Raw genomic sequence first — 13,393 nt, 5'->3', positions numbered from 1 at the left:
GCTATGCCAGCTAAGGTAATGACAGCACTCGGGCGTGCTATGCCAGCTAAGGTAATGACAGCAGGGCACTTGGGCGTGCTATGCCAGCTAAGGTAATGACAGCAGGGCACTCTCCGGTGCTATGCCAGCTAAGGTAATGACAGCACTTTCGGGCGTGCTATGCCAGCTAAAGGTAATGACAACCAGGGCACTTTCGGGCGTGCTATGCCAGCTAAGGTAATGACAGCACTCGGGCGTGCTATGCCAGCTAAGGTAATGACAGCAGGGCGGGCGTGCTATGCCAGCTAAGGTAATGACAGCACTCGGGCGTGCTATGCCAGCTAAGGTAATGACAGCACTCGGGCGTGCTGTGCCAGCTAAGGTAATGACAGCACTCGGGCGTGCTGTGCCAGCTAAGGTAATGACAGCAGGGCACTCGGGCGTGCTATGCCAGCTAAGGTAATGACAGCACTCGGGCGTGCTGTGCCAGCTAAGGTAATGACAGCACTCGGGCGTGCTGTGCCAGCTAAAGTAATGAACAGCACTCGGGGTGCTGTGCCAGCTAAAGGTAATGACAGCACTTTCCGGGCGTGCTGTGCCAGCTAAAGGTAATGACGAAAAGCAGGGCACTTTCGGGCGTGCTATGCCAGCTAAAAGGTAATGACAGCACTTCGCGTGCTGTGCCAGCTAAGGTAATGACAGCACTCGGGCGTGCTATGCCAGCTAAGGTAATGACAGCAGGGCACTCGGGCGTGCTATGCCAGCTAAGGTAATGACAGCACTCGGGCGTGCTATGCCAGCTAAGGTAATGACAGCAGGGCACTTTCGGGCGTGCTATGCCAGCTAAAGGTAATGACAGCACTTTCGGGCGTGCTATTCCAACTAAAGGTAATGACAGCAGGGCGCAGGCGTGCTATGCCAGCTAAAGGTAATGACAACCTTTTCGGGCGTGCTATGCCAGCTAAAAGGTAATGACAGCACTCGGGCGTGCTATGCCAGCTAAGGTAATGACAGCACTTGGGCGTGCTATGCCAGCTAAGGTAATGACAGCAGGGCACTCAAGCGTGCTATGCCAGCTAAGGTAATGACAGCACTTGGGCGTGCTATGGCAGCTAAGGTAATGACAACAGGGCACTCAAGCGTGCTATGCCAGCTAAGGTAATGACAGCAGGGCATTTGGCCGTGCTATGCCAGCTAAGGTAATGACAGCAGAGCAACTCTGCACTGGACTTTGTCTTCCTCATCACGGCATGATGATCAGCTTATCATATATATACACAACCCTGAATTTCAGTCCAGACAGACGCTCATAAACTCCAACAGAGGCAAAGAGTCAAGCAGACTGACAACGTATAGTATAGATGATCTACATGTACTTTCCTTTTCTATTTAATGTCCTTATTCTAATCAATTGTGGTATACATATTAGTTCATTAATGAATAGATGTTTCTTGTTTTTTTTTGTTGTTGTTAGACGTGAAACAAGAGTCATGAAGGTCTTTCTGGTTCTTGCACTTGCTGTTTTCACAGGTAAGGGGGAGGAATCATTAAAGTCCAAACCAGTAGCCAAAAAACAATAACAACAATAAAAAAAACACATTTGGGTAGATTCTTTAAAGACATGACAGTCTTTTTACATCTAAACCTGTTAACCCGTGAAATCTTTCTCCAAATTGTTACTTTTTAAACCACTTCACTCATAACTGCTACATTCTCCTCTAGGTTGCCATGCCAACCTCATTCAGCAAGACCAGCCACTGCCCACCATGGACAAGGTAAAAGATGCATTCTGGGAGTATGTTCTCAAGATGACATTCACCACTGAGGAAGTCTTGCAGAAGATCCGGCAGTCTGAACTAGGCCAGGAATTCAGGTGAGAGATCAAATTAAAGGTGAAATATGACATTTTGCATCTGATCTCAGAGCTCTGCAGTTATCATTATTAACATCTACTTCACGATTATGGTTTTGGTTATGGTAATTGACAGACGCTTTCGTCCAAAGCAATGTTAATTATTGGCGTTATTATTATTACACTTTAAATACAATACCTTATTATGACCACCGCTAGCGAAGCTAGCAAAGCGGTCATATAGGGATTGTCAAAGTTGTTTTTTTTCCCCCCATCATCTACTTCCTGAATTTTTGGTCAACGATACCCGGGACACCGAACCACCGGGGCACATGAAATTTGGTGGTTATGTAGCCCCACTAGACTTTTACGGAAAAATTCCGTTTCGTCCCCGGGGGCCACTCCCCCCCCCCGTGCTGGGCCCCCCGAACCGCAAAAAAAGCAGTTTTTCCTAAATAACTACCTGAACCGTGGCACTGAGGATGAAGAATCTTTTATGGTATGTTGGTCTCAAGGGCCCACATCAAGGCCCATAATCACTCATTTGTGATTTGCACCCCCCCGGTAAAAAATGAAAATGCAATATTATTCTGCTTTAATCGCCCCTATCTTCAGTTAAGATGTTCAGAACTGCACCAAATTTTATTGACCTGGCATTCTCTGGGGGTATGCCAAGTTTCGTAGAATTTCATCCATGGGGGGGTCTAAAAAAATTAGGTTATGTGTACATTTAGTGACTGTACACTCATTGGCCTGTAGATGGCGGTGCACACATATACACATGCACACACACACACAGGCACCCACATACTATCGGTATTAGAACGGCCGATACATAATTACAAATTCAGTAGGATTAAAAGAAAGCCAAAATAAATATTCATCATCAGCATGGCTGCATTTCCAGTATTGGCGATAAGTAGTCGTTTGTCCACTAGATGGCGCATCGTTGCAGTGAGACGTAATTTTGTTGGAAGTTAAAAGTAGGTTGGAAAAACAATGGACGCTTCCTACAAGGACTGTAGTTTACTGCAGGGAACGTCTAATAAGGATAGGATGATGTTCACATGAAATGTAATTCCCATTTCTTCTTGAAGCCGAAATAAATCTGAGTAAATCTAGTGTTTACTGCAGGTACGTTAATCTTATAATATCAATAAGGACCAGGTAATGTTACCGTTAGCGTTGGTTGAGTGAGTGATGGAGGCCAATTTGATTGATTGCATTTGTAGAAAACTATAAATGCGGTTATACCAAGCAAATTGATAGCAGCACTGTAATTGTATCTTTCGACTGTCATTTGTTGCACGTGCTACAAAAATCATTCTGTGCAATGGAAGATTTACCAACGTTACACTGGTCTGATAGGCTACAGTTTTGCCTATGGCTACATGCGTGAGACTGAGACGCCTGTTTATTTTGTTTTAAGTGCGTTTTAAGGGTGTGAGAGGGGAATCGATGTGCTTTGATTCCTGCTTGGTAGTTGTAGTCTGTGAAATTAAAAAGCACGTGTGTGTGAAGTATCCAAACAATGACACCTTCATTTCATTATGGCTGCTTTAGCAACACGCCTTAAGCTACTAGTGGGTCCCATTTAGAAGTGGCTACTTCATTCGCGCTTTCCTTGACTGCGTGAATTTTATTACAACTTTTCGCCACGACATGGCAGTTTAAGTCCGCTTGATACTGTAAGGCGTGAGCCATTGGTTTCCCAAGGAGATTTTATTTGTGTCGCCAGCATAGCCTATTGACAATTTATGTTGTAAATAGGCCTACCTTATAATCCTACCTGTAGCTTAGGGAAGCTATCAGCTTTCTATTAGGATCTAGTTTGTTAGTTACAGTTTTGTCATAACTCCCTGATTCATTTTTGCATTTAGAATAGCCAGAGCGTGGATATCTCAATCGGAAAATTAAACAATATCGGGTGCCTATGGACTAGGCTGGGTGAACCCAGCCTGATCTGCCCGCTATTTATTTTTTGATTTCTTAAAAGATTGAGCTTGGTCTGGTGAAAGCCAGACTAGCCATGGACCTCAGTTACACAATGCAAGGGAACATGAATCAGCCTATATTTGCACGAACAATAACGGACAGCAGCTCTTCAACTTTGGCCCGTTAAAATGTGTATGAACAGTCTAGCGACGCATTTCATCAAGGCCCATTTGGACATGTCAGTTATTTGCACCACTGGTTAGATGTAAAACAGCATTTCGTTTCAGACTACTGTTACTTAATTTGTGCATTGAAAATAACGTTTCAGACTTAATTTGTGCATTGACAATAAAGTATCACATGAACTAAAGATGACTAAAATCTTATGTAGAAGAAGAAACATTCACAAAAAATCCATCCATCCAAAAATGACCTTTGTTTTTGATAGCTGTTGAAAACGGCATGGAACTGACAGAGATGTTTTTGTTTATAAATAAATAAATAAAATTATGCTGATACCTTTTGCTTTTCCCATATACAATGTAGCCTACAGGTGTAAGTGACCTTTCATCAATCCAGTTGCAATGGATGAACTGTGATGAACTGCCCTACTTGTGATTGTTTAGAAATTTTAAAGGTTTTATAACAATGCTACATCTTCTTTGGCTATTCTACAATCTATTCACCTTTTCAGCACCAGTAGGCTACTTTCTGTGCAGCCGCACACACACGCTCAGGCATGCCAAAAAAGCATACACAAAAGTTTCAAGAGTGGGGGATGGAGTAAAATATGGAGACAAATTGAAGTGTGATTTCTTTTCGCGGAACGGATGTACAGATCTGAGCGGCGGTCATATTTTGTACCGCTATGCGGTACATCTAGTTTACAGTATGTTTTAAATGCTGTGTGATCTAGATTATTTCATTTTTTATTTTATCTTTTTATTGCAACATACATTGAAATATTCTCCCCTCTCTCTGCAGTGCCAGAATTGCTGAAAGTGCTGGTGCTGTTGACCAGTACACTACAGCTGTTGGCGGTCAGGTGACACCTCTGACTCAGGACCTGCTGGCCAAGCTATCCCATGAGGCCGAGCAGCTGAGAGCCCGTGTGGAGAAGGACCTGAGCGCCATGAAGACCCATCTGGAGCCCTACACTGAGGAGCTCCATCACCAGGTGGAGGACCTGAAGAGGGATGTGACCCCCTACGCTGAGGCCCTGGACTCTGAGGCCCTGAAGGCCACCCTGCAGCAGAAGACTGAGGAGCTGAGGGGGAGCCTGGAGAAGAGCCTGGCTGAGTTGCAGTCCCAGTTGGGCCCCTGTACTGATGAGCTGAAGAAAAGGGTGGACCAGCACCTGCAGGACTTCCAGAAGAGCGTCGCTCCCCTGTCCCACAGCATCCAAATGCAGCTGGTTCAGAAGAGCCAGGAGCTCCAGCAGAATGTGGCTCCCTACGCAGAGGAGCTGAAGGGGAAGCTGGATCCCTTAGCACAGGACCTGAAGAGCCAGCTCAGCACTCTGTGGGAATCCTTCACCAAGAACCGCCAGTAGGAACAGTCTCCCAGAACTGACCACTGTCAGTGGATAAGAAAAGACAAGACATATTATTGAATGAATGTATATGGCAAAAAAGTGTGCAAAATATTTATATGCCTTATTCATCTGTGATAAATGGTACTTATTCAGAGTATTTATTGTTCATATTTCTTCATAACATGAGCTAAAGTAAATAAACTGTATTTAATATTCATGTTGTTTTCTCATAAGAAACATTGATCAAACTAATTTATTATCTCACATCACATCAGACAACACAAGGTGTTATGCTATCCCCTGCAATCTGACTGTGGTGAAACATTGCAGTCAAAAGTTGTTAATGTCACAAAATCATGGCTTATCATTTAATAGCAATATCTTAAATCAAGTCCTGAACTAACTAGGAATAAGCTCCAGGCACTGCTTATATTAGAAGTGCAAGATTTAACTAGAAATTGGTGTTGGGGAAACAGAAATCTGCTGGAGTAAGATTTTTTCCACCTATCTACTTCAAAATAAGTTTTTTGTTTGTTTTTTGTAGTTGTTGCAGTTCCCCACTAGCCTGGCGGGCCATCCTATATCATTGAAATGTATAGTCTGGAATCGAACCATTCACCTCGCTTAATCCAAGGGGCGGGCAGAGAATTGTCTTTCAAACTGCCTAGGCATGCAATAGGCCAGCGCTACGACCATATCCGTATCCGGTCTGCAAAACGGCAAATACATCCTTCTTCGAAAGGAATGACTTGTGTGCATTATGTTGCTCAACTTTCAAAGAAAAGCACAAGTCCAACTCCTCCAAAGTTGACGCCAACGCCGATTCAAACAAGCGCTCTTCGTTCGCCATAGCCACCTTCCTTGTTGTTCACCGTCGCAGGACTGTCGTTATCCTGTTAAGCCCGCCTTAAGACTCTATAAATCCCTATGGTTTGATACTAGACGTACAGGCGGAGCAAATTAATTTGCCGCCGCTAGGGTGCGTCTAGATTTCTAGGCTAGTTCCCCACTGCATTACTGCCTGTGACTCTCACATGTCTTTAAAGTCATTGCCTTTTTACTGTAAGGGCCACTTGAAATGACCACTATTCTGCAAAGACCATAGAATGAATGGCTATACATTTGTTATGGCTTATGTGTTCCTTACTTTTACTATGAGGTAACCTTCAGTGTTTAGTGACACTTGAATTTCCCCTGGGGATCTATAAAGTATCTATCTATCTATATATCTATCTACATGTTGATGTTTATTGATACCTATAGTCTATATGTATGATGCCTTGCAGTAGAATGTGAACACAGGAAGTTGGAATTCTGCTCGCAGGAATTTGCTGACTCAGAAGTATAGACGAAGCAATGATCAACAGAAATATCAATAATACAAACAGAGAGAACCACCCAGCAAACACTATGAATGGGCAGATGTACATTTCTCGAAAGGTCTGTGCACCTAAATGTAAGTCCACTCTCAAACATCCAAATCTTCTCCAAAAACAGCCAATTACATGGGGAAACTTTTTGAGCAATGCTGCTGGGCAACCGCATAGCCTGCTCACTGTGTTCTGATTGGACGATCATGATAATTTGCCTCCTGTTGATTACAACAGAAGTTCTCCAGAAGAAACATCTGTTCGAAAGGTTGCCTTGTAGGGGTGTAAAGGTACACGTATTCATAATGAAAGGTTGCCTTGTAGGGGTGTAAAGGTACACGTATTCGTAATGAATTGTTTAGGTACAGGACATTAAGTTCAATACAGATGTGTACCAAATGTACCAAATGCAGTATTTAACAGTACAGTGGACTTTTTTGCTTTTTTATGTTTAAAATTCGAGTTCCCACACAAACATATTAATTAGCAGACCCTATTTCAGTTTAGTTAATTAACATTAAAAAAAAAAACATTTGACCCCTTTAAAAAATACAATGTTGTCAATGAATTTTAGGTTAGCAGTACCTACATGCATACAGTACCGAAAATTAAACAAATCGTTGTTTATTGAAATAGAGACCTTTAGCTCCAGACCCTCAGACCCACACATAAATGTGTAACCCCCAAGTGAGTGAGTGAGCGTGAAAGAATACTCTGAATGCAATACTCATCACCTTGGAGTGCTCTGGTGTATTAGGTCTTAGACTCTTAAGGTGTTACAATAAATGTGTCCTTTTTTGATTAGTTCCTCTGATCAATATCACTCACCCATTCCCAACTGACTTGATCATAAATGGCAAAGTATTGCTCTTGCGCAAAAGTGAACATTTGACCAGATGTAGTAGTATAGCTAGCTGAGCAGCTTTCCTATCTTCCAAGGAGACTTCTGGACTTTGTTTACCACAAAAGCTCCTTATAAAGAGAACCTCCCTTGTTGCACTTTTCAGAGACTGTTCTTGGACATCACACTGAGTAAGTGTATAAATGCACATTTTTGTATTTGTGCAAAATGTGTTTTATTGTCCTGTTTGCTTAACTATTAATCCCTTTTTACAGACTGAAGCCATGAAACAGTTGGTTCTTCTGGCCTTAACCCTGTTTGTGGGTAAGAATTGCATCATTGTTTGCTAAAAATATAAATGTAAATGTGAAATTCACCAACTTCATTGGGCTAGAATAGGGAATTAAAAACCGTTGTGATGATGGGATTCAGAGTCGTACATTGAAACAATCCTTTCACATGTTCCTGTGTATTATGTTGATATTCCAATGTTTGCATTGTAGGCTACATCTCCACCAACCATCAAAAGTAAATGTTCCTAAAGTAACTGGTTGTGTTGTTATCTGGAATAGCAGCCTACGGCGTAAGCACAAGCACAAAACTGAGTTTTTATTTTTTTTTAGAGTTTTTAGTATTATATCCTGCACTCAACTCAACAGCTCTGTTGAAAACACTTATGTCTCTACAACGGTCTTCATCTCTCTTCCCTACCACTGCATATACATGATCATTCTCTTCCGAGCGTTTCACTAAATGTGTCGGCTCTTTGACCTTCTCAGGGTGCCACTGCGAAAGCGACGCACTGAACAGGAAACCTCTCAAGATCCAACTTGAGCTCAGAAAAGACATTTTCTTGGATTACATCAGAAAGTCAGTGAATATCCATGAATCGACTCTCGAGAATCTTGGAAAAATAGACCTTGGACAAGAGATCAAGTAAGTCCAAATGACACTGACCAGCTTTCTATGAAATGGCTCTTGGAATCTCTTACATACAATTTTTTATTTACGTAGGGTAGTAATGACAGGTAATAAAGTAAGCAAATTAAAGGTATTAGATATCCATAAACTTATTTGAAGGTAGTCAAAATAGAATGCAATAAGTGCCCAAAGATGTAGGCCTACTCCCTGTTGAATTTGTGCTGTTCAAAAACTGAATGACATAGATGAGTAATTCAGTAATGCTTTAATCAATTGTTGGCCAATCTACAGTCTACAATGTACAGCTATCTGTTAATTCCACAAACAAAAGATGAGTTCAGGTTATCCAGTAGTAGCTCGGATGTTTTAGAAAAGCAATAAGCCCCGAGAGGTCATAGGTTACAATGATTTTGGAACAGCTAAGGGCGGTTGTTTGGCACGACGTGCCTAAAACCCCTCTTAGCTGTTCTAAAATCAGTGTAACTTACAGACTCGAGTGGCTTATTGCTTTTCTAAAATGGTTACTACATACAGTATATCTGGCAAGATTTCATAAAATAAAGGCACAGTATGAGAAATGTAACAATCTATTCATAGATAATCATTCTTCTGCCGATAAATATATTTCCTCTATCTGAATGGTTGCCAAGCAACGTTGAGATGCAGCTACTTTAATTTTTGTATCAAGTTATGGTAGCGCAATATGTTTGTGCTGCATTTTACAACGGCATCGAATGCGATTCACCCAATCATAATCAAGGACCAGAACTATCAATTTTGATACACGTTTGAACACTTATTTTACACTCTGATCACTAGGGCTGTCACTTTACGTTCGAAAATCGATTGCACAATCGATTGGACCAAACAACACAAGTTTCGAAAACTAAAATAGGGAATCGATTTTAACCAAATATAAAATAATTCCGAAGTGCAGAAAGCATTGCGAACGCTAAAAAGAAAATGACCACCAATTTTACGCACCGGGAACAGCTGTTTCAATCAGCTGCTATGCTGCTCGTGTTTTGCCAAAAAATGGAGGACAACGCGATCAACCTGTGCGACATGTAGAGAGACGAGTGATGGGCCCTAATAACTTGAGGAGTTCGATGTGGAAGTACTTCGGATTTTTGGTATATCAAACTATGGAGAAGAACAAAGCGGTAGGCTACGCAAACTGTGCAATCGAGTTCTACGTAGGCGAAATTTGTTTGACATTTCTAATCGTAAACACAGACACAGCTAGGTTGAAGCCTGCAGTCATGTCACTGATGTAATGGCAGTCCACTCGGCTTACTGGTTTTCGAGAATGTTGCACTTCTGTTTGTCATTGTGCACGAAACTTCACGCCAATAAATCAGAAATATTGCTGGCTTGCGTCTACAAGCGCCCTCTTTACGTTGGTCCTGCAGTTGTTTGTGGATTGGCCTATATTTGGCGTTGAAAATGGAAACGTCTTTAGACATAAAAAATCGATTTTACAATCGATTCAATGAACACTTATGTCTCAAAAATCGAACAGGATTTTTTCACAAAAGTGACAGCCCTACTGATCACAACATGGCACTGAGGTACAGATTGATTTTTTAATTTCTCTCTTTTTCTCTCTCCATCTCCCTCTCCAGCACAAAGGTGTCTCATACCGCTGACGCAATCAATCAATACATTGAGACTCTGCACAGCCAGGTGACTCCTCTGACTCAGGACTTGCTGGCCAAGCTATCCCAGGATGCCGAGCAACTGAAAGCCCGTGTGGAGAAGGACCTGGACGCCATGAAGACCCATCTGGGGCTCTACGCTGAGGAGATCAGGCTGGAGATGGAGCGGCAGATGGAGGAGATGAGGAGGGACACCAGACCCCACCGGGAGACGCTCCAGTCGGGGACGGTGAGGAGCATGCTGCTCGAGACGGCCGAGGAGATGAGGGGCGGACTGGAGAAGAGTGTGGCCGAGCTGCAGGCCCAGCTGGAGGCTGAGGCCGACGACATGAAGCGCACGATGGACCGCTACCTGCAGGGCCTGAAGGAGAGCACCGTGCCCGTGGTGGAGAAGCTCAAAAGCCAGATGACCGAGGCAGGGCAGACCCTCCAGCAGACCTTTGTTAGCTTTGGAACAGAGCTGGGAGAGAACCTGAAGAACCAATTCATTTCCTTCTGGCAGTCTCAACAAAACTAGTTAATTCAGACTTCTGTAAAAGAGGGGCAGAGGTCCAAGTCAGTCAGGTGATGCAAATCGCAAGAATAAAAGGTCATTCAAACGGTCTTTATACTAATTTGTGAAGTTCAATGGTTATGTGCAATGGTTCAATGGTTCAGTGCTTATGAACAAAATTAGGTTCAACATGTGAACATGTCGGTTGATAAACTGTAGGTTTGTGGGGCGTCCTCTAGTGTTCAAAAGTAGTCTGTGTCAACTGTTTTGTCATATCATACAATGGGTACACAATAAATTACAGTTTAAAACTGTTTACACATTTTCAAACCTCTACACACAAAACCCAAAATGGCAAATGCCTCAAATCTCCAGCAAAATTACACACAACATTCAAAATGTCATAAACACATCCCTAAAGCAAACATTTGCCTCACATTATAAACACTTTTGTCAAAATATGACATTTTGGATACATCATGTACACTGTTAATCAAAACCTAAAGCTCCTCTGTCTTTCATGGGCTTTTATATATTTCCATAAGAGGGAAAGTCATCTATAGAGAGAAGTTGAAATACACAGTAAGCAATATTGAAACTAAAAGCAGTGATTTTTCCCAAATAATTTTCTGTTGTGCTGTTGTGAACACAGTATTTTACAGCCAACAAGGGAATACATGAAGCAAAATACAATGACCACTAGATGTACATGGACTTTTGAAAAAGCTGATTTTGGCAAAGACAGAAATAACTGTATTTCAGAAGAACGAAATTACTGACTACTATTAAATTATTTTCCAAATAAAATGTATAACTGTGTGTGTGTGTGTGTGTGTGTTGGGGGGGTCTTGTATGTATTCACAGACCTATAGACCCTTTCAACTGCAGAAACAAACTAGTGGTAACTTGGTAACTTAGGCTAGTGGTAACATTTTTATTTCAGTATCTGCATTGGTTCTGAACATTTCAATGGCTGAAATCCTCTAGGAACAGATTGAAAGGGTCTACCCCAGTGGTTCTCAAAGTGTGGGGTGGGCCCCACTAGTGGGGAATAGAGACATGACAGGTGGGGCACGAGGAACTGGAGGGAATTTATTATCTTTAATAATGCCTTTCTTTTTTGACAAGGAAGATCATAGATTCAAAACTACACAAACATAAGAGTCATAAACAGACGGACATATGAATTAAAATAACATCTGATCCAGGGGACTGAGAAATGTAATGTGGAACAGATGTGAAAAAAGGATTTTAACGTTACCATTTTGCCGGATTGATGGGGTCAGGTAAGGCTTGAAAATTCCCCACCTTCAAAGAACCACTGGTCTAGGACTAAGGAATGATCGGATGGTGTTCAGTAAAGTAATGAGTGTTTGTACAGTACATTGAGGACTGAGTGTGGCAAATGGCATTTTGTTTGAAAAATGAAATCAAGTTACTGTTAGATTTTTGTGTGTGTTAGGTAGAGAATTGTTTTGCAAAATGTTTTCAGGAAATTGAAAACTGAGTCAAACACTGAGAATTACTGTATGGTTTTACAGATTTGGTGTGGGGTTATGGCGTTTGAAGTACATGTTTAGAAAATTGTGTGACAAGCAAAGGTTTAGTGTGTAAGCAGCTGAAAATTGGTTTAATACAAATGCAAATTCAGTGGAAGAATAGTACACACTAAAACAGAATGATGGAATACCTTACAAGTTTTCCTACAAGTAAATTATATATTATGATGGAAGTAGTTATCTATTTTGTATTGTCTAGTTATAACCAGGTATACTGGTGGAGCCAAGATTTACGTAAGATGCAACTCCCATGGCTTTCACACACACACACACACACACACACACGCACAGACACACGCACACGCATGCACACACACACACACACAAATGATGTGATGGCCACACACACACAGGCAGCGATGGTGGTGATGATGATGATAATAATAATAATGCCTACACATGATAAGAGACCAAACTCATTGTACTAGGTCAAAGTGCTCTTGCACATTAATACCAAAGAGCCATAACTATGACCTTGTCCTTCTGAACTTCCTGGTGAGCTGCTAAAAAGTGCTAGTGACAAAGAGCTTTATAAATGAAATACATTTACTGACATTTAATAGGGGGTATTTTAAAGGACAAAAGGCACCAGAAAAAAGCAAGATATGGAGAGTACATTTTTTAACCGTGTTTTCATTGTTGCCTGTGATATCGGTCTTTAACCCAAATAAGCATATACGCTCATGACATTTCCTATATCCAACACTGATAAATTGTGGATGTGTTTACAGTGGATGCTCGTAAGCTCATGTGATAGAAATGTATTAGCCTGGGTGGACCAAAACGAACCGCAAATTTGACTTTGCATTGCAGGTTGGTCTGGAAAAGACCCCATTGAGGTCCTTATCCGAATGAAAACACAAACCCAGGAACTTGTCTTGAATTTCCCCTTGGGGATCAATAAAGTATCTATCTATCTATCTATCTTGTATTTTCTCTGGTATTGAGTAAATAACTGCATTAAAAACCTTGGTTTACAAGAAAGATATGTTTGCTGCACTTCCGAAGCGATTTGGGAAAAATTTAAGCCACAAATGTAAAGTTTAATTTATCTGCTGGTCATGCCTTTGGAAGTAGTAAAACAGCAAGTTTCGGAAATGGGCATCACTGGGCTTCTGTCCAGATGGATCTGCAGCCGTGGCCTACAGGGGTCAGCCATGGCCTACTGGTTAGCGCTTCAGACTTGTAACCAGAGGGTTGCCGGTTTGACCCCCGACCAGTAGGCACGGCTGAAGTGCCCTTGAGCAAGGC

General features: G+C 41.9%; 2 protein-coding genes across 2 annotated transcripts; both read left to right on the top strand.

Moving 5' to 3' along the window:
* Nucleotides 1–1,460: 1,460 nt before the first annotated feature.
* LOC125285521 (apolipoprotein A-IV-like) lies at nt 1,461–5,333 on the top strand. Its single transcript, XM_048230028.1, has 3 exons — nt 1,461–1,509; nt 1,702–1,852; nt 4,751–5,333. Exons 1-3 carry the CDS (start codon nt 1,470–1,472, stop codon nt 5,316–5,318), a joined length of 759 nt encoding a protein of 252 aa, XP_048085985.1. The 5' UTR covers nt 1,461–1,469; the 3' UTR covers nt 5,319–5,333.
* Nucleotides 5,334–7,682: 2,349 nt separating this feature from the next.
* On the top strand, nt 7,683–10,693 carry LOC125285503 (apolipoprotein A-IV-like). The gene is made up of 4 exons (XM_048229972.1): nt 7,683–7,702; nt 7,787–7,835; nt 8,291–8,447; nt 10,058–10,693. The coding sequence occupies exons 2-4, from the start codon at nt 7,796–7,798 to the stop codon at nt 10,605–10,607; spliced, it is 747 nt and encodes a 248-aa protein (XP_048085929.1). The 5' UTR covers nt 7,683–7,702; nt 7,787–7,795; the 3' UTR covers nt 10,608–10,693.
* Nucleotides 10,694–13,393: the final 2,700 nt, after the last annotated feature.

The sequence above is a fragment of the Alosa alosa genome, chromosome 20 (assembly GCF_017589495.1).
Source record: "Alosa alosa isolate M-15738 ecotype Scorff River chromosome 20, AALO_Geno_1.1, whole genome shotgun sequence".
NCBI lineage: Eukaryota > Metazoa > Chordata > Actinopteri > Clupeiformes > Clupeidae > Alosa > Alosa alosa.
Note: the sequence above shows the minus strand (reverse complement) of the source record. Positions and strands in the feature narration are given on the sequence as shown.